General features: G+C 36.8%; 1 protein-coding gene across 2 annotated transcripts in view; it reads right to left on the bottom strand.

The window, feature by feature from the left end:
- The window catches only part of SMIM14 (small integral membrane protein 14), a 64,418-nt gene that overhangs the window by 25,666 nt on the left and 12,863 nt on the right, over positions 1-25,889 (bottom strand). For both annotated transcript variants that reach the window (XM_024731687.1, XM_024731688.1), the window contains exon 2: positions 12,863-12,972. In XM_024731687.1, the coding sequence (XP_024587455.1) occupies positions 12,863-12,937 (75 nt within the window). In that variant the 5' untranslated portion in view covers positions 12,938-12,972. The remainder of the gene's footprint in view (positions 1-12,862; positions 12,973-25,889) is intronic.

Raw genomic sequence — 25,889 nt, 5'->3', positions numbered from 1 at the left:
AACTAAAAAGCTGTTGCATAGCAAAGGAAACCATCATCAAAATGAAAAGGCGGGCTTCCCTGGTGGTGTAAGTGGTTGAGAGTCCACCTGCTGATGCAGGGGACACGGGTCCGTGCCCCGGTCCGGGAAGATCCCACATGCCGCGGCGCGGCTGGGCCCATGAGCCATGGCCGCTGAGCGTGCACGTCCGGAGCCTGTGCTCCAGCAGCGGGAGAGGCCACAACAGCGAGAGGCCCGCATACCACAAAAAAAAGAAAAGAAAAGGCAACTTATTGAATGGGAGGAGATATTTGCACATCATATATCAGATAAGGGGTTAAATATCCAAAATATATAAAGAACTCATATAATTCAACAGCCAAATAAACAATCTGATTAAAAAATAGGCAGAGGATCTCAATAGACATTTTCCCAAAAAAGACATAAAGATGGCCAACAGGTACATGAAGAGATGCTCAATATCACTAATCATCAGGGAAATCAAAACCACAATGAGGTATCACCTCACATATATCCATCATATATATATATCAATATAATGCAATTATTATTCAGCCTTAAAAAGGAACAAAATCTTGCCTTTTGCGACAACATGGATGGACCTTGAGGGAATTATGCTAAGTGAAATAAGTCAGAGAAAGACAAATACCATATGATCTCACTTATATGAGGAATTTAAAACAACAACAAAAGATCAAGCTCAAACATATAGAGAACAGATTGGCGGTTGCCAGAGGTGGGGGGTTGGGAGGTGAGTGAAATAGGTGAAGGGGGTCAAAACGTACAAACTTCCAGTTACAAAATAATTTAAGTTATGGGGATGTAATGCACAGCATAGTGACTATATAACATATTGCATATTTGAAAGTTGCTAAGAGAGTAGATCGTAATAGTTCTCATCACGAGAAAAAAAACTGTAAACGTGTATGGAAACAAGTGTTAACTAGACTTACCCGTGACAATCATTTCCCAATATATACAAGTCGCACACCTGAAACTAATGTTATTTGTCAGTTATACCTCAATTTAAAAATGAGGTGAAGTTTATTCCCCCTCCTCTTAAAGCTGAGCAGGCTCAGGACTGCTACAACCAGAAGTATAATAGAAGTGTTGTATGTGACTTCTTAGGCTAGGTTATAAAAAGTATCCAGGCTGCATGGTTCTTTCCCTCCCCCATCCTCTCGGGATGGATGCTTCTTGCCCTTGGAACCAAGCCACTGTACTGTGAGGAAGCCAAGCAGCCACATGAAAAGGCCGTATGTAGGTGTTCTGGCTGACAGTACTAGATAGGGTTTCAGCCACCAGCCAGCATCAACTGCCAGAGAGTGAGTGAGCAAGCCTCCAGATGCTTTTCTCGCTCCCAGCCTCTCAGTCGTCCAGTTAAGAACCCAGACATTATGCTGCAGACAAGCCATCTCCACTGTGCTCTGTATGAACTCTAGACACACAGTTTGTTAACTTAATTAAAAGGTTTTTCTTATGCCACTGAGTTTTAGGGTAATTGTTATACAGCCATAATAACGGGAATATAAGAGAAATTGTAAATAGCTTAAAATCAGTAAAGTGGCAATGAGAGGCTGGGGAACATAGGGAGATTTTCACTTTTCCATTTCTACACTTAGTACTGCTTGAATTTTGTGCCATGAGGACATACACTAGCTATTTTATCTTTTTTGTTTTGCAGTACGCGGACCTCTCACTGTTGTGGCCTTCTCTCATTGAGGAGCACAGGCTCCAGACGTGCAGGCTCAGCGGCCGTGGCTCACGGGCCTAGCCACTCCGTGGCATGTGGGATCTTCCCGGGCCCGGGCACGAACCCGCGTCCCCTGCATCGGCAGGCAGACTGACTCTCAACCACTGCGCCACCAGGGAAGCCCACTATTTTATCTTTTAAATAAAACATAACCTCACTTCTGTGAAGGAGGCCAGAAGGGGGTCCCCTCACACAGTACAACCTGATGTCAATTACAAGAAGAATTGTCAATTACAGACCTCAACAGAAGATCATCAATCACAGGCCCCAACAGGAAAAGATGTACACTGCATCTCCTACAAGAAACTGACTACCCCAGCAACTCAGCCAATGAGAAGCCATCATCACCCTGAGCTCTCACTTTTCTCCAATGGGTTTCTGTTCAAAACAACACCTCCCAACTTACTCCTTTTTCTATATAAAATAATGTCCCTCTCCTTTGTTCCTTGGACTTGCTAAATAATATTAAGTTGGGGATAAAATATATATACCATAGTATCTAAATGTTTATTTGTGAGAAAGATCCGAGAAGGTGCATACCAAATCCATCTAGGGAAGTAGGAACATGCCAGATATAGAGAAGTGAGTGAGAAGTTTGGGCTTACTTTTAATGTATTGATTTTGTGAAAAAACATTAGTATATTATTCATATTAATAAACATTTTACAAAAATATAAATTAATAGGAAAAGATACTAGCAGTAGATATATTTGCTGGGTAGAGAAGTTTCTCAAGAAACTTTTCAGGCATACATCTTCCAGGAAAAGGCCAATAATAGGTCTTACTTAACGTGACTTATTTAAGTACAGTGGACATTAGTCACAATTTACAAGGCCTTCAGGCTTGTAAGGGGAATCTGACCAATGATCTCCCAGATCACATACTTATAGTACTTTAATACGGAAACAAATGTAAGTAAATTAGAGATGCAGAAGTTTCAGTTACACGGTTTAGATTAGAGCTGAAATACAGAGCTCAACAAACAAACAAAAGGGGGGATTATCTGCATTCCAAACCTTAGTTTACAACAGAAAGGAGGAAAAACACAACGCATAACCTAAATTCACATTTCTAAATCCATCTGTTCTCTTTCTGGAACTCCTATCATTAATAGAATAAACTGTATACCAAGAGACAGCCAGTCAAGGAGAACAGGAGAAGTAGGTGGCAAGAGAGCAGAAGAGGATAAAAACAGAATAATTCTGCAAATGGGGAACTGAAAAAGTCTGTCGCCAGGCCATCTTTATGGTTGTAAGGAAATATAACTGATTTTTAAAAAACCCAAACAACTAGATATATCAGTTATAAGGAAATACCTCCTTAAAAACAAAACTAACCTCAGAGGAGACACACACCAAAAAACCTACAACTTAAAAGAATGATTTATAATTAGACTATGATTTTGTGTTGGCATCTTTCTACATATCTAGTAGCATTCTACTACTACATCAATAAAACCCATATTTATCCATAGGCACATTCCCATGTTAACAAGTAATGAAACACAGAACTGTATGTAACATGATAAAGAAACCCGATTTTTTTTTTGCATTTTATGTCTCACTTTTAATTCATTTTCAGTACTGATTATGTTTTTTTTTTTTCATTTTAACATCTTTATTGGAATATAATTGCTTTACAATGGTATGTTAGTTTCAGCTTCACAACAAAATGAATCAGTTATATATATACATATGTTCCCATATCTCTTTCCACTTGCGCTCCAGGAAATAAAGAGGGAAGAAAAAGTCTCTTGCCTCTTCGGCAGGTCCAGACTTTTCCCCAGGCTCCTTCCCGGCTAGTCGCGGCGCACTAACGCCCCGCAGGCTGTGTTCACGCCGCCAACTCCAGTCCTCCCCCGCCAACTCCAGTCCTCCTTGTTCCACATGTAGATGTATTTCTGGTGTATCTGTGGGGAGGAAGGTGATCTCCGCGTCTTACTCTTCCACCATCTTCCCGGAAGTCTCCCAAGATATCCGATTTTCATTGAAAGGGACTCACTGTATATTCTTATTCACCTCTTTAAGTCTTCTTAGCCAGTATTTAATGAATAAAACATTAAAGTTCTAATTAGAGTATTAGATTAGGTTAGGAAAATGCCTGTAATGTCAGATAATGCCTCCATTTTTTAATGTTTCTGAACATTCCTGAGACAAACAGAACCTGGCAAACAAATCCTGGCAAAACACTTACCTGGCAAAATACAACTGCATTAAAAACAGTCTAATACCTGTGTAACCCAAGGGTGTAATTAAATCATAGGAAGGAAACATGCCAATAGAATAAGTAAAGCTTTACTTGTCATGAGCACCCCAAAATGGGCATTCTTTGTACTGCAGTCTTACCAACCTTGAACTGAAACACTGTTTATAAGGTATCATTTAAAACACTCCTGTAAGAATACAGTGATACAGTCATTTGCTTTAAAAGTCCATATTGCAGATATATTGGATTGGCCAAAAAGTTCGTTCGTTCTTTTCCGTTAAGATGGCTCTAGTAGCACTTAGTTGTCTTTAACTTCATTCGAAACAATTTTTTTAGATTGTATGTGACAGCTCTCATATCAGTGTGCATTTAAAAAAAGACTTATCAAAACTGGTGAACTTCTGTGTAGCCATTTTAATACTGAAGATGGAAGAAAAAAAGCAACAGTTTCGGCATACTATGCTTTATTATTTCAAGAAAGGTAAAAACGACTGAAATGCAAAAAAAGATTTTGTGCAGTATATGGAGAAGGTGCTGTGACTGATCAAACATGTCAAAAGTGGTTTGTGAAGTTTTGCGCTGGAGATTTCTCACTGGACGATGCTCCACAGTCGGGTAAACCAGTTGAAGTTGATAGCGATCAAATTGAAACATTAATTGAGAACAATCAACGTTATACCACGCAGGAGATAGCTGACATACTCAAAATATCCAAATCAAGCACTGAAAATCATCTGCACCAGCTTGGTTATGTTAATCGCTTTGATGTTTGGGTTCTGCGTTAAGTCAAGCAGAAAAAAACCTTCTTGACCATATTTCTGCATTTGAAACGTAATGAAAACGTTCTGTTTTTAAAACAAATTGTGATGGGTGAGGAAAAAGGGATAATGTACAATAATGTGGAACGGAAGAGATGGTGGGGCAAGTGAAATGAACCACCACCAACCACACCAAAGGCCGGTTATCATCCAAAGAAGGTTGGATTGTGTATATGGTGGGATTGCAAGGGAGTCCTCTATTATAAGCTCCTTCCGGAAAAACCAAACAATTAATTCCAACAACTACTGCTCCAAATTAGACCAAATGAAAGCAGCACTTGATGAAAAGCATCCAGAATTAGTCAACAGAAAATGCATAATATTCTATCAGGATAACACAAGACCACATGTTTCTTTGATGACCAGGCAAAAATTGTTACAGCTTGGCTGGGAAGTTCTGATTCATCTGCCGTATTCACCAGACATTGAACCTTCAAATTTCCATTTATTTCAGTCTTTACAAAATTCTCTTAATAGAAAAAAATTTCCATTCCCTGGAAGACCGTAAAAGGAACCTGCAACAGTTCTTTGCTCAAAAAGGTAACATGTTTTGGAAAGGACTTCCCTGGTGGCGCAGTAGTTAAGAATCCGCCTGCCAATGCAGGGGACGTGCATTCAAGCCCTGGTCCAGGAAGATTCCACATGCCACGGAGCAACTAAGCCTGCGAGCCACAACTACTGAGCCCACGCGCCACAACGACTGAAGCCCACACGCCTAGAGCCCGTGCTCCGCAACAGGAGAAGCCACCACAATGAGAAGCCTGTGTACCGCAAGGAAGAGTAACCCCCACTCACTGCAACTAGAGAAAGCCTGCGCACAGCAATGAAGACCCAACACAGCCAAAAATAAATAAATAAATTTATAAAAAAAACAGTTTTGGGAAGATGGAAGTATGAAGTTGGCTGAAAAATGACAGAAGGTAGTGGAACAAAAGGGTGACTACATCGTTCAATAAAGTTCTTGGTGAAAATGAAAAACGTGTCTCTTATTTTTACTTAAAAACCAAAGGCACTTTTTGGTCAACCCAATACAATAAAATGCATGAAAATCAGGTTTATATTCTTTGTACTGGTACAGCTTAGCAGTTAAATAATCAAAATGTACATAGAACTGGTGAGGCAATAGTAGAGAGTTTGAATTACTGTTTATGTCCATTTAGCCTTAGAAGGCATACAAATTTTTAACATGAGAAAAAATTGTACCAATTTAGAAATCAACAAAGGTAAGATGAGAATACAGTCTTATTAAAATTATTAAAAAGCTAAACATGGTAGAATATATTTTCTTTGCAAATCACATAACAGTGCATTCAAAAATTTTATTCTTCAGTGGAAAAAGTCTGTGATTACTAGTTTTTCTATAGAACTGTCCTGCTTATAATCCCTCTGAAGATGCTTACAAAGTTTTATTTTTAAGTTAATATTTGAATAGGTAATGTACTCTCATAGTTTTAAAAGGTAAAAATACAGTGAAGAGTCTCTCTCCCACAGTTTTCTCCTATCCCTCTACTGCCTCCTTGACTGCAAATATAGTGCTTTTTTTAAGGTACCTGAAGGAAACCGACAGGAAGCAGAGCAGATCATGGTACCGAAGAAACAGCGCAGGGCCTGGAGCTAATGCCAAGCTCGAATGTGCCTCTGCCACTCCCTGGCCGGCTCCAATACCTGGGAAAACCTCAGTGTCCTCATTTGTAAAAGGAGGATCGACATCAGAGGATTTCTGTGGGTTTAAAATAGTGCCTACATTCCCTTCAAACTCTCCCCAATATAACCACTGTTATGAATCTGAGATATATTCCTTGGAACCTCTTCTATGCATTTACAAACATTATCCGGACCTACACATACTCTAACCTTAACCTGCAAAGGCATCTCTATGGCTTTCACTAACATTTCTCAGATACTTCTAAAATATGTTTCTTGTTTTATTTCTAATTGTTTTTGCATTCTCTGTTGTTTGGGACATAAACAGTTTGTCCCAGACGTGATGGATTCTCTCTTTTGTCAGTAGTATTCCTGTGTTCAACTGTTTTGGCTTTGAATTAATTTTGTCTGAGATTAAGAGTATCACATTCTTTTGGGACAGCTTCCCCTACACCCCTGCTCCTTTTATCACTTATCTATGAGATTTTGTTTTCAGTGTCTGTCTCCCTTGATAAATAACAGCATTTAAAAACTTCAACCTGTCTCTATTAATAAGTATAATCCACTCACACATAACATTTTACTTTATGCTTTCTATTAACTATGCTTCTCTTCTTTCTTCCTGCCTGCCTTCAGCTTACTTGGTTTTCCTTTTTCTTTTTCTTTTTTTTTAAATAAACCCTAATTCTCCCCCCTATTCAAAGGTTCTCAAATGTGTCAGTACTAGGGCATACGGATATCTGAGAGGCAGTTCTTTGGTTGTTGAGACTGGCTTGTATCCCCCCTAACTTTCAAAGGTCCTGCCACACATGCACTAAGTGAAAAACTTGAGCCTATAATATAATCTAAGTCCATTTCAAAGAAAAACACAAAGTATTTTTTGGATGGTTATACTCGACACAGAATTATCGAGGAATTTAACTGGACTTTCACATTTAAATCAAGGGAAGACTATACTTAGTTTTGTTTATGACTCTACCAAGAATTTGGTGACTCTGAAACTTTACCATTTCAAAAAATCATGTTGTTGGTGGTACTTAAGAACAGCATAACATACTTGTATGGGTCTGCATTTATAGCTATACATTCATAATGACTTTTCATATTAGAAGGATCTAACTATTTCATCTTGTCTTCTAATGTAGCTGTACCTGCGACCACATTGTAGTCCTTTTATTTTCTTCAACTCTTTGCTTGTTTTTCTGTTCATATTTATTAATGAAGGACTAGGCTGGGTGAGCAGTTAGGGTATACAAACAGCTTCCTTTATCAAGAAAGCATGTGGGTAGCTATAACCCTGGAATGTCCCTTCACCATTATCCTGGGATCTCCATTCACCATCACCTTGGAAATTACTTTTGCCTCTCTCATATGCTGGATCTACTGCTTTCTACACTCGAAATCTCTTCTTTCTTGGTTTATGCCTACATCTTGGTGAAAAACAGTTCATCCTCTAGTAACCAGCTAAGAAAAGGCACATGAGGTAAAAATTTTGAAGACTCTCCTCCTATTTGATAGTTTGGTTGGATATAGAATGATGGATTGGTAATAATTTCCATTCAGAATTTAAAGTCACTGTGCTAATGCCTTCCAGTTTTGCTACTGAAAAGTCTAAAAGCCATTTAGACACTTGATCCTTTGTATGCGACCTGTATTTTCAGGAATGGCAAGGCAGCCAGAAACGGTAGAACAAAGTGAGCAAACGGGAACCAGGGGAGTGAAGGAGGACAGATCACATAGGGCCACATAAATTTTGTTTTTTTTCCACTATGAGTGTCATGGGGAACTACTGCAGAATTTTGAGGAAAGGAGGAACATTACCTGACTTATCGGAAATAGATCATTTCAACTCCTGTAGTGAGACTAAAGTTGAAGAAAATGGAGATGGCAAGAGGGTAGAAGCAAGGAGACCAAAAAGGAGGCTAATTTCAATAACCTAGGCAAGAGATGATGGTAGGTTAGACCAGGGTGTTTCACTGGAGGTGTGAGAAATGGCTGGATTCTGGATATATATTTTTAAGGTTGAGCCAAAGGGATTTGGTTCTGCATTAGCCATGGGGTTGAAAGAACAGAGTAAAAGGTGACACAAAAGCTGTTGCCTGAGCAACCAGAATAATGGAGTGAATAGAGAAGACAGGGAACTCCCTGGCGATCCAGTGATTAGGACTCAGTGCTTTCACTGCCGTGGCCCAGGTTCAATCCCTGGTCGGGGAACTAAGCCCCATGGAGTGGCCAAAAGGAAAAAAAAAAAATAGAGAAGACAGAAGTATAAGGCTGGGGACAAGAAAAGTTCAGTTATGCACACATCAAGTACAAAATGTCTACTATTTGTCCAAATGGAGATGTTGCATCAACAGTTGGATACACAAAAGTCTGGAATTCAGGAGCAGCCGCTTTTTGGCTGGGCTGTTTTGGAGCATGGGCTCGTTTTGGCATTTACATTCCCTTTGATCCTATTCATTTTCCATGCCAGGTTATCCAATGTGAGCCACATAATATTTTTTTAATATGTCCTTTTCTGCTTAAATCACCTAAAACTATTACTTATAGTGAAGAACCTTAACTGAAATCATTACTAAATCAGGAAAATAAATTAGTTTTAAATTGTGAATGAACAGGACTTTATTAAAATGGAAAGGAACTAATGGTAAAATCTTAACTGCTTCTAAGCTGAATATATCCCTTGGCAAAGCCCATCTATTTCCACAGAACAGGCAAAACAAAAATTGCAACCCAACATACAACTAATGAGCTAACCATAAAAAAATCATTAAAATCCTCAAGTTTCCCCAAATGAGTTTCTCTTCCCTCTGGAATCTTCAATACTGCTATCAGCATGTTATACGTAAGGGGATCATCCACCAGTAATTTATATTGTGTGAAAATATCCATCATATATAAGAAAATCCAATTTTATTACATAAGGTCAAAAATAATAAAAATTCCAAATTAGAACTTGAAATTAATGACATGGTATGCTATTACAAAGATGAATTAGATGTCCATTTTTTAAAAAATGAGAATAAATCTCTGCACTGTTATCATACTATAACACAGTATTATTATATCTATGAGCTTCCTAAGCATGCAGACATCTAAATTCTGATAGTTATAACTAATATAGAAAAATTATACCCTCAGATAAATTGCTTTTAAAACATAGGCTGGGGCTTCCCTGGTGGTGCAGTGGTTAAGAATCCACCTGCCAATGCAGGGGACATGGGTTCGAGCCCTGGTCCAGGAAGATCCCACATGCTACAGAGCAACTAAGCCCATGTGCCACAACTACTGAGCCTGCATGCTACAATTACTGAAGCCTGTGCACCTAGAACCCGTGCTCCGCAACAAGAAAAGCCACCGTAATGAGAAGCCCGTGCACCTCAACGAAGAGTCGCCCCCGCTTACCACAACTAGAGAAAGCCCACGCGCAGCAACAAAAGACCCAACGCAGCCAAAAATAAATAAATTTAAATAAATAAATAAAATAAAATAAAATATAGGTTGTAGACTTAGAGTTCCACAGGGTAATAAGATAACAGATACTGGGGAAAAAAGGTCCTATAAATTATGAGTAGAAGATAATGGATGCATGAGAGGTAGAAAAGAATACAACGACGTTTAAATGAAAATACTGATAGTTTTTGTTAGATAACCTTTTTCTGATTATAAGATTTATTATCACAGAAAATACAAGAAAGTATAAAAGAGAAGTCTCAGCCCATATTCCAGAATCCAGAGATAACCACTTTTAACATTTCGGTGTACTCTCTTCTAGTCTTTCTTCCTATGCACACACGTACATGAAATGGGTGGGTGTGTGGGTATATGTGTATGTGTACACAAACGCAAGATCTACTAAACGCCATTTGTACATCTTTTTTTTTTCATTTCATATAACACACACATCTCCCTTGTTTTAAAATATTTTTCAAAGACAACTATTGCAAACAAGATTTTACCATATGAATTTCCATGATATAACCACTGTCCTACTCGTCAACATTAAGGTTGCTTATAACTTTTTATTACTATAAATAATGCTACAATAAATAGTATTTTTCATAAATCTTTGAATTTCTGAATTTAGAGACCATATTTCTAACGATACTTCTTAGGAAAAATGTTTAGAAACCACTTAAATATCAACAATGTAGATATGATCCAAAAATGCTGCTTGATTCTGAATTTAAATAAAAGAAGAAATACACATGAAATAAAAATTAAAAAGCACAATTCAATTCAAACAAACATCTATCAAACTTTGCCAGCAAGTTTCCTTAATGAATCAAATGAGTTTCTCCTCCCTCTGGAATCTTCAATACTGCTATCAGCATGTTATACATAAGGGGATCATCCATCAGTAATTTATATTGTGTGAAAATATCCACCATACACTAAAAAATGTGGAAGATCTGTAAAAGATTTTACAGATCTTTTAAAAGATCTGTAAAAATCTAAAATCTATTTTCACACAATTACGAAGTATTTCAAACCAAGAATGCTATAAGTAACGTCCCATCAAGCATGAATTAGTGTGCCCATTAGAAAAAGAAAAAAAAAGCTAAATATGGCTTCCTTGACAATCTACTAAAGTAAAGTGTACAGGGAATCCTAAAAAAGTAGGGCTTAGTTTTAGTCATCTCTTAAAAAGCAGCAAAGCTAATAGAATAAAGCATGTTAAAAATAAAAAATACTATACTAAGAAATAAAAAGAGGTAGTAGCCCTTATTAAAAACTAATCTACTGGGAAATTTTACCACAACTAAATTACAAGTCTATTTTTTGTTCCTAGTATCAGAGTAATTTGAAAAAAATTTGCCTTATGTTTGATTGAAATAAGACATTAAAAACTATCAGCTCAAACTTCATAAATAAACAGGAGAAAATATTTTTTAAACTCTTCTCAGATTAATCTATTTTTACATCAATTACCAGGGATATGACATTGCCATTTTACTTCTATACTCACAAGAGTCTGATTTAATTTATAAGTTCTTAGTTTGTTTCTATCCCTCTAAAGCATTCTTAAAGATCGTAAGTCCTAGTATATGCTAATTCTCAAAGGAACATCATTCACAATCAATGTACTTCTGATCACTGTACACAGACAATGAGTGAGCAGAAAACTTGCTTATTCAAGTATTCCAGCAAATGTTTGTACCTGCCTTTATTAACTGGCCTATAATAATATACCCCGGTACAAGAGTATTTTAAAACAGCAAAATGTTGTTATAATGTATAACATAATAATAACATACAGTTGACCCTTGAACAACGAACAGGTTAGGGACGCTAACCTGCCATACAGTTGAAAATCCGCATGTAACTTATAGTCAGCCCTCAGTAAACGCCAATTCCTCCAAATATGCAGTTCTACATCCTTGGATTCAACTAATTGCAGATGGTGTAGTACTGCAGTATTTACTATTGAAAAAAAATCCGCATGTAAGTGGACCCTGAGAGTTCAAACCTATGCTGTTCAAGGGTCAATTGTACTTTATTGTTAATAATGGTCAAATGTTTCCTTTGTATATAAAAAGTATGAAGTACAGTACATAAACATCCCTGTATTTAAGCTTTAAAAGTCTATAAAGGAGTTTCCCTGGTGGCGCAGTGGCTGAGAGTCCGCCTGCTGATGCAGGGGACACGGGTTCGTGCCCCGGTCCGGGAAGATCCCACATGCCGCGGAGCAGCTAGGCCCATGAGCCATGGCCGCTGAGCCTGCGCGTCCAGAGCCTGGGCTCCGCAACGGGAGAGGCCACAACAGTGAGAGGCCCACGTACAGCAAAAAAAAAAAAAAAAAGTCTATAAAAACCTACAGTTGAAATCTCACTACACTCAAAGCCTGTTGTTCAGAAATCTGCCTCTGTCAAATAATTGATTTGGATCTGGAAATAAACTATATAGAGATTTTTATTGTCATGCCATTTGTTGGAGTAGGATTTGAACTATATCATAAGAGGAAGTGTGACTTCATAGCAGTTTATCAGGTAAACAAGCTCCGTATAGCCAAAAATCATACGCATTAATACAGAACAGAGGACTTCCCTGGCGGTCCAGTGGTTAAGACTCCGCACTTCAATGCCGGGAGCGTCGGTTCGATCCCTGGTCAGGGAACTAAGATCCCACATGCCACATGGTGTGGCCAAAAAAAAAAAATACGGAACAGAAAAGCCTCTACACAAATGTGTTTCCCACCCATGATGGTGAATTTCGCCAACAAACATCTACCATAAATAAAGACAGCAATCTGTTTTTATCTCTAATAAAAGAACTGCTGGCAAGCATTTTAACCATTATGACTTAAACCACTGTGGAATTTCAATTATGAAATAATTTTTAGTGCCCATCAGATGAAAATCTTCCAATAAACAACATGCTCCCAAAAACAAGACAGAGCAGTACAGTTCAGTTCTGAATAGGACTGTTCTGTTCATCTCACCAGATTGATCAGCCTTCTCATCGCATGTTCATGAGAGCAAACACATTCACAGGGATCGAATCCACCTTCTGCCATGATTACCCAGCTTGATTTAACTTGACTGTTTAAATCTAGGAGGAAGGAAAAAATATCATAAGACTACTATTCAGAATTACTCTTTCTCTTGAACTATGAAGAATTCATGTATGTATAGATTCATAATAGTTTTCTTAAATTAAGTATAGTTCATATTTATTAATGACTTAAATCTATGAATTTATTACTAATCTTATATGAATCTATACAAATGATTGGCTACCACTTTACCATCAAACTGATTTCCTGTAAATGCAAATGTCTTCAGATACTCTATACTGGCCCCATCTGTGAAGATGATGATACTAGAGCCCTACTCTGCTTAATTACCAAATCCTTAAACTTTGTTAGCCCCAGTACTGCTATGGACTGAATGTGTCCCCACTAAAATTCGTATGTTGAAGCCTTAATCCCAAGGGGCTGGTATTTGGAGGCAGGGTCTTTGGAAGGTAATGAGGTCATGAGAGTGGAGCCCTTATAAATGTGATTAGTGCCCTTAAAGAAGAGACTGATATCTCTCTCTCTTTAACATGTGAAGATACAGCAAGAAGGCATCCATCTACAAAGTAGGAAGAGATTCCTCACCAGACTCTGAATCTGCCAACACCTTGATCACGGGCCTCCCAGAATCCAGAACTGTGAGAAATAAATGTTTGTTGTTTAAGCCAGAGGTCCCCAACCCCCGGGACGGCTATTGGTCCACGCCCTGTTAGGAACCAGGCTGCATGGCAGGAGGTGAGTGGCCGGTGAGTGAGCTAAGCTTCGTCTGCCGCTCCCCATGGCTCACATTACCACCTGAACCATCCCTCCCCACCCCCGTGGAAAAATTATCTTCCATGAAATTGGTCCCTGGTGCAAAAAGGTTGGGGACCACTGGTTTAGGCCACTCAGTCTGTGCTATTTTATTATAACAGCCTAAGCTGACTATGGCAACTTTGCAGCCTTTATCCTACCAAGAAAGCCCTCTAAAAGAAAAAAATGAGTTATCTAAAATGATACCAATGTGGGGGGCAGGAGGGGCATGAATTTACATGAATGAACATGATAAAAGCCAGGAAATAGCTGGGAAGATTTTGAAAAATAAGAGTAACAAGATGGAGTACTACAGATATTTAAGATGAAATAGGAAATCAATGGAACTCGTAAATTAACTTAAAAGACCTTCATTCATTCAAAAAATATTTAGCACCTGTGCTAGGCATTAGCAATATAAAAGTGAGCAAAAACTGATACAGTCTTTACCCTAAGGGTGTTCACATTCTAATAGTCGAGACAGATATTAATCTAAATATTTTAAAAATTATAAATGCAAACTTGTAAATGTTATAAAAGATAAATGGACCAAAAGACTGGAAAAAAACAACACACAGAATGAGAGAAAATATTTGCAAATCATATATCTGACAATGGCTTAATGTCCAGACTACATAAAGAACCCCTCTAACTCAATAACAAAAGCAACTCAATTTAAAAATGGACAAAGGGGGCTTCCCTGGTGGTGCAGTGGTTGAGAATCCACCTGCCAATGCAGGGGACACGGGTTCGAGCCCTGGTCCAGGAAGATCCCACATGCCACGGAGCAAGTAAGCCCTTGTGCTACAACTACTGAGCCTGTGCTCTAGAGCCTGCGAGCCACAACTACTGAGCCCGTGTAACACAACTACTGACGCCCACGCACCTAGAGCCCGTGATCCACAACAAGAAGCCACCGCAATAAGAAGCCTGCGCACCACATCGAAGAGTAGCCCCTGCTCGCCAAAACTAGAGAAAGCCCACGTGCAGCAACGAAGACACAATGCAGGGCTTCCCTGGTGGCGCGGTGGTTAAGAATCCGCCTGCCAATGCAGGGGACACGGGTTCGAGCCCTGGTCCAGGAAGATCCCACATGCCGCAGAGCAACTAAGCCCGTGTGCCACAACTACTGAGCCCGTGTAACACACCTACTGCCGCCCACGCACCTAGAGCCCGTGCTCTGCAACAAGAGAAGTCACCGCAATGAGAAGCCTGCGCACTGCAACGAACAGTAGTAGCCCCCACTCGCCGCAACTAGAGAAAGCCCGCGGACAGCCAAGGAAGACCCAACACAGCCATAAATAAATAATTTAAAACAAAACAAAACACAATGAGATATCACTTCACACCTATTAGGGTGACTTTAATTTTATTTATTTTTGACTTTAATTTTAAAAAAGGAAATAAATAATGTGGAGAAATTAGAAACCTCCTAAATGGCCTTTCAGGAAAACAGTTTGATGAGTCCTGAAGTTAAGCATATGAATTATCAATGACCCAACAATTCCACTTCTAGGTATTTATCTCCAAAGATTTGAAAACAGGGACTCAAACAGATACTTGTATGCTAAGTGTTCATAACAGCATTATTCACAACAGCCAAAAAGTAGAAACAACTCACATGTCCATTAACTGATGAACGGATAAACAAAATGCAGTATATACATACAATGGAATATTATTCAGTCATAAAAATTAGTGAAGTTCTGATACACAGATGAGCCTTGAAAACATTATGCTAAGTGAAATAAGTAGACACAAAAGGACTCATATGATCCCACTTATATGAAATATCTAGAATAGGCAAATTCATATAGACAAAGTAGAATTGTGATTGCCAGGACCTGGAGGAGAGCAGAATGGGGAGTTATTGCTTAATAAGTAATAACTTAAGAGTTTGGTGTGATAACGTTTTAGAAAGAGATAGTGGAGATAGTTGTACAATGCTGTGAATGTAATGCCACTAAATTACAGACTTCAAAAAATGGTTAAAAAGGTGAAATTTATGTATGTTTTATCACAATAAAAAAAAAAACATTGTGGTTGTCCAGGACTGAAGGGCTTGAGGAGAAATGGGGAATGACTGCTTAATTGGTACAGGCTTTCCTCTCAAGTGAAGAAAATGTTCTAAAACTGATTATGGTGATGGCCACACAACTCCATGAATGTACTAAAAACCACTGTACACTTTAAACGGTGCACTGTGTGGTATGTGAATATCTCAATAAAGCTCTGACTTTAAAAAAAAAGATAAAAGGTGCCTATAGAGTATATACACGTTCTAAACTTATCTAGGGAGTTAGGAAGATTTTACTAAAGAAGTTAATGCTGAGTTGAAAATGGAAGGATGCACTGGAATACAATAGGGTAAGGTGGAAGTGGAAGGTATGGGGATCTAGGGCTGGAGGCATTCTAGACACAAAGTAAATAGCAGTGCAAGACCCTGTAGTGAGTAAGAGTATAACCTGATGAAGGAACTGAAAGAAAGCCACGACGTGCTGGAATTCAGACAGCAATCCAGACAAGAAGAAGAGTGGTCTGAAATGAAACCAGAGAGGTCAATGGGCCAGGCCACACACAGCTTTCCAGGCGATGTTCAAGATTAGGGCTTCATCCAAAGATCAATGTGAAGTCCATAAGGTTTAATGCCTGTGTGTTTTTAAAAGATCACCTTGGTTGCACTATGGAAAACTGACAGTAAAGAAGCTAAAGTCAACATAGGGAGCCTAGTCAAAATGCTCCTTCAATAGGTCAGTGATGATGACGTCCATTATAGAAATTTATAGGTTGAGGACAGCACATCAAATCACTGCGGGGGAAGACAAGTTATCCATAAATGGCACTGGGGAAAGCTGACTCCTTACCCTCATTCCTTATACCAAAACAAATCTAGATGTATGAGTGATTTTTTAAAATGAGGTCACACACAGAAATAGTCAACTAGAGCAATGGATCAGAAAAGAATGCTGACAAACTGACGCCATGATTTTAGCAGAATGTGTAATGTGTAAAGGTGCTGTTTTATTTTAGTTATTTATTTTTGGAATATTTATAAAAGTTATTCTTCAAATATTTACTATTGTTATATCTATATACATGTCTTAGATTTTTTATAACAATTTCTTTGAGATAAATCACATACTATACAGTTCAGACACTGAAAGTGTACTAATCAATATTTAGTGTATTCTCAGAACTGTGCAACCATCACCACAATTTTAGAACATTTCATCACTCCAAAACAAGACCTATACCCATTAGCAACCACTCCTCACTTCCCTCTCTTCCTCCCAGCCCTAGTTAACCACTAACCTGCTTTCTGTCTCCATGAATTTGCCTATTACAAACAATTCATATAAATGGAATCATATATGTTCCTTTGTTATTTGAATCTTTTAAGCAAGAATTACTTATTTGTTATTTATGGACAAGAAAATTAAAGTCATTTATTCCAGAAAACATGAACTTCAAAGGACTACTGTGTTGTACATATGACACAGGTGTAATAATCTGAAATATAGTTTTCTGTGAGAGATTACATATCCAAAGGTTTGATTTTATACATATTGTCACTGAAAAATTTCCTAGTTTACTGTCTGAAATTTCTTAGTAAAAATCAGAGCCAAAATCTTCAGCTGTGTTTCTAAAATGGTGCTACTTTAAACCATGGACTATTTAGAATTTAGAATATGATAAAGGTGCCATCTTAAACCATAACTATTCAGAAATGGTGGAATAGTTGTCTATTTTTTTAAACTAAAGTATGATGCATACAAAAGGACTGGAAGAAAATACATCAAACTTAATGAGTGGTTAGCTCTGGGGGAGAGAGTATAATTTGGGGGACAGCCATTCATTTTGTCAATTTTTAAACATTTCTTATAATGACTATGTACTTATATATTAAAACTTTTAAAATATGGAAAAAATTTAATTTAAAAAGTCACAAATGTGTAACTACAAGAAGACCACTGGGATACATGTAGAAGAACATAAATCCAAGAACCTATAAAGGATCAATCATTTTGACAGCCAAAAATGATATCCAGTTTCTATAAGCCAAAAATATACTGTAAAATAAAAAGACAACTTTAAAAAAAAAAAAACTTCAACACATCTCAGGGTTAATTTCCTTAATTTACAGATAACTGAAAAATCAATATGAAAACGGCAATCTAACAGAAAAAAAGGAGCAAAGAGCATGTTCACAGGAAAACAGAGCCAATAAGCAAATACAAAATGGAAGAAGTGCAAATCTAAACATCACTTTTATCAGAAAATTGGAAAATTTTATGTAGATAACTTAGATATCCATATCCAAATAAGCATGCAAAATTTTTGTGTAAGAATGGTCACTGCAACACTTTTTATAAGAGCAAAAAATGGTAATTCTAAGTGTTTATTTATGTAGCTCTAATTAAATAAACAATAGTATGAGTACCTGAAATCCTATACAGCTGTTAAAAAGAATGAGTCAAATTTCTATGTGATGATTTGGGGAAACATCCAAGATACACTGAGGTGAAATCTAGTTGCAGAACAGTCAGGGAAATCCTACTTCCCATCTAATATCTTCTTGCCTGAGTTAAGGGCAGGTGGGATTGGAAGGGGAAGGAAGTGGAGTTGCAGGCAACCTAAGCTAGAGAGTTTTGCTCTCCAGAAGGTAGGAAATACCAAACACAAACTCTGACTACTTCACAGTTTTGTCTGAGGCCACTCTGTGTCCACACTTTTTTTTTTAATTGATAAGCCTTCATGTTAGACAACTGACTGTACATACCCAACACAGAAAACCCTGAAAAAATATATAATTTACCCTTATATGTAGATAAAGCTCACCCCTGAAAGTCTTTCTCAATTGTTTTTTCAAACTGTCCATAAGGAAACAAGGGCTCAGACTGTGCTGGGTGTGGACATATGCAAGTGTCCACTTACAGATACTGGTCCTTCCTCCCTCTCAATGCCTTGCCAGGCCACTAAACTGTTGGTTGAAATTAAAATATACAGTCATAAGTTTTTTTTAAATAAAATTCAAGTACTAAAATGCCCAATGTCTATCCAGTTCTATAGCCCCTGGACACAGAAATGCAAAGTACTAGCAAACTGACTTTTATAAAGGGAGACTTGTTTTTATCACCCATAAAAATTGTAAAACAGCTATTTTAAGTCTCTTTTTAATCCATTTGACTTACAAAATTAGATTCCACCACTACCACCGCCCCCCCCAAAAAAAAATACAGCTTGAAGGCAGGAACCTATTTTAGTCATCACTCTGTCTCTAAACACCTCCCTCATTGCTTAAGCCATAGCAATTTTTTGAATTTTGGACAATGTTTATTTTCTCTGTATCTATATATGCCAGGAACATGTATATCAGCTAGAATTTAAAGTATCTGTTGGTCTTAATTAGCCTCCAGTAAAATGAGAAAACGCATTTATAAACAGGATATTGCTCAATAGTGCTATGCTTCTGTGGAACTTTCTGCGTGTAAACTTGAGCTGTTTTAAGTACTATACAGTTTTCAGTTAATAGTTTCCACTTTAAAATTACTTTTTAAAAAAACAGAATGGAAAGTCTCTTTTGGCTCGGACCTCAGAGCAAGTGTCAATGCACACCACCAGCTAAGCACTAGAGCAAAAAACTCACCCAATCCCACCCCACATTTAAATCCTTTGGTGTCCAAGACATTAAGAAGCTGCTCTATCCTGAGTAAGACAAAACCGGGTTACTGAGTCAGAATTCTGGTAAATCAGCCTAGAAGAGGCTTTTGATAGAAAGTAACTTAAAACAATGCTTTTGCTTTTCATGTTTCAGAGGAGTTATTCACCTCCTCGATATATACCCCTAATGTGAGAACAATGCTAAATAATGTCAAAGACATGGGTCTGACGCTTGAAGACAACCAGCTTTATTCCAATTGGTCACAAAAGGCCTAAGTCATAAAAATAAGAATAGTGCACTGAAAAAGTTCAAAATAATCCTGGAGAGGAGAGGGAAGTAAATACGGGCATAGAAGAAATAAAACTGGCCTTGAGTTGATAATTATTGAAGTTGAGTGATAGGTACAGGAGAGCTTTTATACATTTCTACTTTTTTCTGTTTTAAGATTTTCCATAATAAGTAGTTAACTTATCAGTATTTTCCCAGTATAATGAATATTTGTGATAGCAATCTGACTCTGGGGGTAGATTAAGCAACAGTTTACAGATGACTTTCTACGCAGCATAAAGGACAAAATACAACTAAAGCTCTCAAACCATCCACTCCTAAACAACTCTTAGCACAGGAAAGCAGTAAAATAATCCACTCTGTATCTTGGGAGGGCAAATGCAATTAATTCCCCATATCCCTCAGATCCAGGTCATTTCTTCCTTCAACTACAACTAACAAACCTTTCCTGGTAGAGTTCAGCTGTAATAAGACAGTTGAGTCATCCTGTTTCTGTATGTGCTGAAGGAATTTTCCAGTGCTGTTAACCAATTTATTACCTGCCAGTAGAAACTTAAACTCTCCAGCTCATGCTGGGTGGGTTTAACCTACCTTATTTCATCTTTGGGGAGTCAAACTTAACTGCCTATTTATAACTTTGGAAAAGGTGGAAAAGTAGATACTGTAGTTCTACTACTGTGTTTTCTAGGATTATGCCATGGAACTGCATGCTTATTATATACAGGATTCCTTGGGAAATAAACTTCTCAAAAGTGGCTCTTGATTAGGCCAAATACTCTTAGTAGCAAATATTTGTAAAACAGCAACATTACCAGTGTTATATATTTAGTATCAGTGGTATCCCTAGAAGCACAGAGAGTAAAATGACAAATGCCAACCTTCCCATTCCTCTCTCCCCAATTCTACTCCCTCTCCCAAGAGGTACCATAGTTAACAGCCAGGTGTGAATACTTTCAGGTCTTTTTTCTATGTATTTATACCCATCATTTTGGTAGGTTTTATGAGATCATACTATACATGTTCTGCAACTTGCTTTTTTATAACATAAAAAGTCTTGGAGACCTTCCAATATATAAAGCTCGACTTCATTCTTTATAATGGTTACATAATACTCCAAAACACAAATATACAATTTTAGCATTCCTTTAGTAGAGATAACTTAGGGCCTTTCCAACATTTTTGTTAACATAATGTTGCAACAAACATCTTTGTACCCATATTTTTGTAGGACTAAGTACAAAAAAATGAAATCTCTAGGTCTAAGGGCATTCACAAAAAGCCTTTACCAATTTTATTTCTATCAATAGCACATAGGACATATCACGAATTGCATAGCATCGTAATTACATACATTATTATTATCACTAATAGTACAATAATATATGGCTATAACATTAAAAAAAATTTTTGCCAGAATGTCAGACCCCCAAAATATGTCTCATTGCTTTTATTTTCTATCTAATGAGGCTACACACCTTTTCAAGTTTATTGGCATCTATATTTCTTCTTTTTCAAACTCTTTTTGTCTAGTTGATTTTAGGAGCTCTTTATATTATTGAGTATTAGTCCATTATGTCATAGTAAGATTGAGAACTTGTTATACATTATTTGCTTCCCTTTCTTCTAGATGGCTCCAAAGCCAGACTTATAAGGGTCTATTTTGACAAATTTTTCTATTTAAATATCTATCAGACTATTAGCTAAAAAGTTAACAGAACTGCAAATCACAGAATAATAGATCTAAAATCACAAGAGAGCAATTGGAAATAACATCCAATGACAATGTGAAATATTAATTGGAGAGTATTTTCATTTTCTTTAATGCTTTAACTTACTAACTTCTTCCAAGGACAAGCTAGAAGAACTGAAGGATAAACATAAACCCTGGATTTTTTTTTGCGACACTTTTACTTCAGCTTTTATTTTAGAGCTATTTGTTGTTGCCATAGGTGTTAATGACTAACATGAAATTAAAAAAAAAGTCTTCCAGCCATTAAAGACTTAGGGGGGAAAGCATTAACACATTTGTATGTGTGCAAGTTCATCTTGGTTCCTCTTACAGAAGTAAATATTTGGTTTGGGATATATCTTTGTAAGAAGCTGTTATCTCCTAAGTTTCTTTTTAAAAATAAATTATGCCTTTTTAAAAGAAAGTATTTTACAAATACCTAGGGGTAACAAAAATTCCCAAAATATAATAAAATGTCAACATAGGTTTCAAGATTATAGAAGTAATTTTCAAATGGGTTGAAATGGGTTTTTTGTAACACACTGCAAAATAGTAAATATTTTAAAAGTACTTTTAACATAAAATGCTTGGGAGAATCAGTCATGAATTTTTAAAGCAAATAATCCTAGATTATTGCTAGATTATGCTAGATTAACCCACAATAGTTCTCACATTAATTTGGAATGGAACTACCATTACATGACTTTTACCTAAAATAGCCTTGTTTACTTCTTGCTTTACCAACAGCTAGCAAATTTCCTTATCATATACGTAGGTAAATGTAACAGAAGGAGGAAAAAGTTTTAAAAGAATACAACAGGACTATGAATGATGTGGTCATGAGATCTGAATAAAAGACAAAACCCTGAAGATGATTAAAAATGAAGGGCCAGTAAGCAAAATGGTAAATAAATCTCTTAAGTCTACGAGACAAAAGAGTTAAAATAGCCAAGAAAGTCTCTAAAAAATATTTAAAATAGGTAAAGACCAAGGAAAAGATAATTCCCAAAAGAGGTGCTACAGCTAATTAACAAACATCTTAAAAGGTCACCCTAAGTAAATCAAATAAATGCAAATTAAAATGTAAACTTTGGGGACTTCCCTGGTGGTCCAGTCCAGTGGTTAAGATTCCATGCTCCCCATGCAAGGGGCCCACGTTCGATCCCTGGTCAGGGAACTAAGATCCCATACCGCAACTAAGCCCACGAGCCACAACTACTATGCCCGTGTACTCCAGAGCCTGCGTGCCACAACTAGAGAAGCCTGCTCACCACAACGAAGAGCCTGTGCGCCGCAGTGAAGACCCAGAGCAGCCAAAAAGGAATATTTTAAAAAATTCACTTCTAAAAAAAATGTAAACTTTCACCTAAAAGAAAAACACCAAAAAAGTACCATGAAAATTCAGTCATACATTGCTAGTCCTACAGTTAACATCTACATCCCTTCAGGGATTTGGCAATATGTATCAAGAACTATAAAAACGTTCTTATTAATGATGTGTGTTATCTGTGGTTTGCTTTAAAATACTCTCACAGAGGGAGGGATATTAGATTTATCACCTCTAGGAGGTGAAGCTTAACCCTCACTCACCCTTGAACATGGACTAGACTTAGTGACTCACTTCTAAAGAACAGAATTCAGAGGAAGGTAACTTTATAGTAGAGAAACCTAGCAAACCCTATCTTAACCAAAAGATCAAGGTAAACATCATGTTGATATGTCATGTTGATATTACATACCCTTTGACATGATGTGATGAGAAGGGCATTTCACCTCTGTGGTATTCTTCCCCAAAACCATAATACCAAATCTCATCATGAGAAAAATCAAACCCAAATTGAGGGGAATTCTACAAAATATGTAACCAATACTCCTCAAAACTGTCAAGGACATTAAAAAAACAAAACAACAACAACAAAAAAAACAAGGAAAGCCTACAAAACAGAGGAGACAAAGCAGACTACCACTACTTCCAGGTGATCCTAGGAAAGTCCTTATAAATGATAAAAAGAAATAGATTAGGACTTCCCTGGTGGTCCAGTGGTTAAGAGTCTGAGCTTCCAATGTAGGGGGCACCAGTTTGGGGAACTAAGATCCCACATGCAGCACAGCACGCCAAAAAAAAAAAAAAAATCAGCACTGACATTTTACTTAAGTTAGTAATACTGGGTAATGTACTATTTTTGTTTTTTTGTCTTTTGTTTTAGCCATGCCGCGTGGGATGCAGGACCGTAGTTCCCCGACCAGGGATCGAACCCGCGCCCTCTGCAGTGGAAGCATGGAGTTTTAACCACTGGACCGTCAAGCCCTTGGTAATATGCTATTAATTCCACAAACATTCATTGTTCTCCAGAAACTTTAGGGGATCGCCCTCAAAGAAATTCTACCAAGAAATTTATAAATTAATTTTGATTAGAGGCAGAGTACTGTGTATTAGGCATTTCTGTTTTTCCATGCAAGCATTCAAAACAATAAAATGTCAGCTTATTCTCTACACATCTCAGATCCAATCCTCCCTTTAAAAAAAAAAAAATCAAAAAAAGAAGAGCAATCAGTTCTAAGAACCCAGAAATACTGCAGCTTGATTTTTCCTTTATTTTTCTCAAGGTTGAATTATAAAAATATGTACCCTTATTTAACCTCCCTACTCTTGCCAACCTCTCATTTCCTCTTGTCTTCAATAAGGGTTAGTTCCCTGCTCCAGCTTCCAAGAGCAATATAACTAAGAAATTCATATCCTTCATAAGAAATGAGTCAGAAACCCAGTATGCTCAACGTGAAATTCTTGCAGTTACGGGGAGAAAAGTATGTAAAATTACTATGTGTCTAGAATTTAAACCTAGGGAAGAAGTATTCTACATTAAATCGATTATACTTGGTTCTGTTAAGGTTATCAGATGTTTTTTCTTCTCGTTTTCCTAATTTTCTATATTTTACTTTTTAAATCAAATCACATATTTACATATGGGTACATAAATTTGTACATATATGTAAACATTTACATACACATGTAAACAAAAGATTCTATCCAAAATAAATACTAAAGGTTGATGCCGAACTTCCTTGCATTAATAACTCACAGATAAATTTTCTTCTCTGGATGCTTGCGAACGGTTTAAAACCATAAGAATTTAGGGGAAAAAAAAAGAATTTAGTATTAAAAAATAATTATATAACTGGTTGCCTCTCGAAGAGAGCCTAAACATTCAGGGGACAGAAGTAGTAAAGAAACTTTTCACTGTATACTGCTTTGTGTCTTCTGAATTACTCAAAAAATATTAACTTTTAAAAAGAATAACCTTAGAGTAAGCGTCTTGTTCTTCCCGTACCAGAACCATTAGCTCTAGGGACAAATAATTACATTTCAATTTTTCTCTTGAACTGAACATGCTAAATTATTTTAACCCTCTACCTGACCTTCCATCATCACTGAATTTCTTGGTTAGAATTAATATATACAAAAAGGTATTCTAAACTCTGTAAGTGAATGTGTTACAAAATAAACCAAATCCCATTATCGGTGAGAAATGACCAAGTATATAAACAGACCATACAATGGATACTTCTAAAGTCAACCTTTGCCCTAAATCTGGGCAATCATTCTTTGTAAAATCAGTTTTTAATGTTTTACCTTTCGCTTCCTCTACTCATTCTCTGGTGGAAGCTTTAACAATTAAGAGAATCAAAATACTGAAACAACAGAGTATATATCACAAACTACTAATGTTGGTATAATGTTTTGGTAATGTTTGGTAAATTGAGTTTAAAATAAAAGCAAATGGGAATTTTTTTGGGGCGGGAATTCATTTTTAAATTCATTTAAAAAATACACATGAAACAAGGAAAATAAAAGAAAACAGATGAAGATGAGACTAGTTTTCTTTCAGGTTTTTTCCCAAGGCACATTCAGAATCAAAGACGTCTGGATACATACTATAGCTGGAAGGCAGAAAAAAGAGGGTGGAGGGAGGAGAGAGATAAGAGATAATATTACAACCCAGTAAATAGGAAATCAATTCTTTTTTCTAGAATTTTCTGAATATACCAACCATATATATATTTATATATCAAAACTTGAATTACAAATAAATGAGGATGGGATCAACATTTTAATAAATGGTCCCTAGGAAAATCTGCTAGCAATTAAGAAGGAAAAAAAACCATCAGTGATTCCAGAAGACAATTTAGGTGAATATTTATTTGGCCTCTAGTGGAAGAATTTCCTAAAGATACACACAATGAAAAATATCAACAAACTTACAACATAAAAATGTGTGCATAAAAAAATTCTCAAATACAATTAAAAGAGCCAAAGAATTAAAAAAAAAAATTCCATTAATATGACAAGCAAAGACATCTTAATAACATGGAGCATATACAAACAGTTTCTTAAAGTGGAGACTGCATTTGAGATCACAAGCTATAACTTTTACGGCAATACGAATCCAGAAGTCAAAAAATGTTCATGTCCTGTGAATAAC

This window comes from Neophocaena asiaeorientalis, unplaced genomic scaffold (genome assembly GCF_003031525.2).
Source record: "Neophocaena asiaeorientalis asiaeorientalis breed wild unplaced genomic scaffold, Neophocaena_asiaeorientalis_V1.1 scaffold39, whole genome shotgun sequence".
In the NCBI taxonomy this organism is placed as follows: domain Eukaryota; kingdom Metazoa; phylum Chordata; class Mammalia; order Artiodactyla; family Phocoenidae; genus Neophocaena; species Neophocaena asiaeorientalis.
This window is presented reverse-complemented; position numbering and strand designations above follow the sequence as displayed.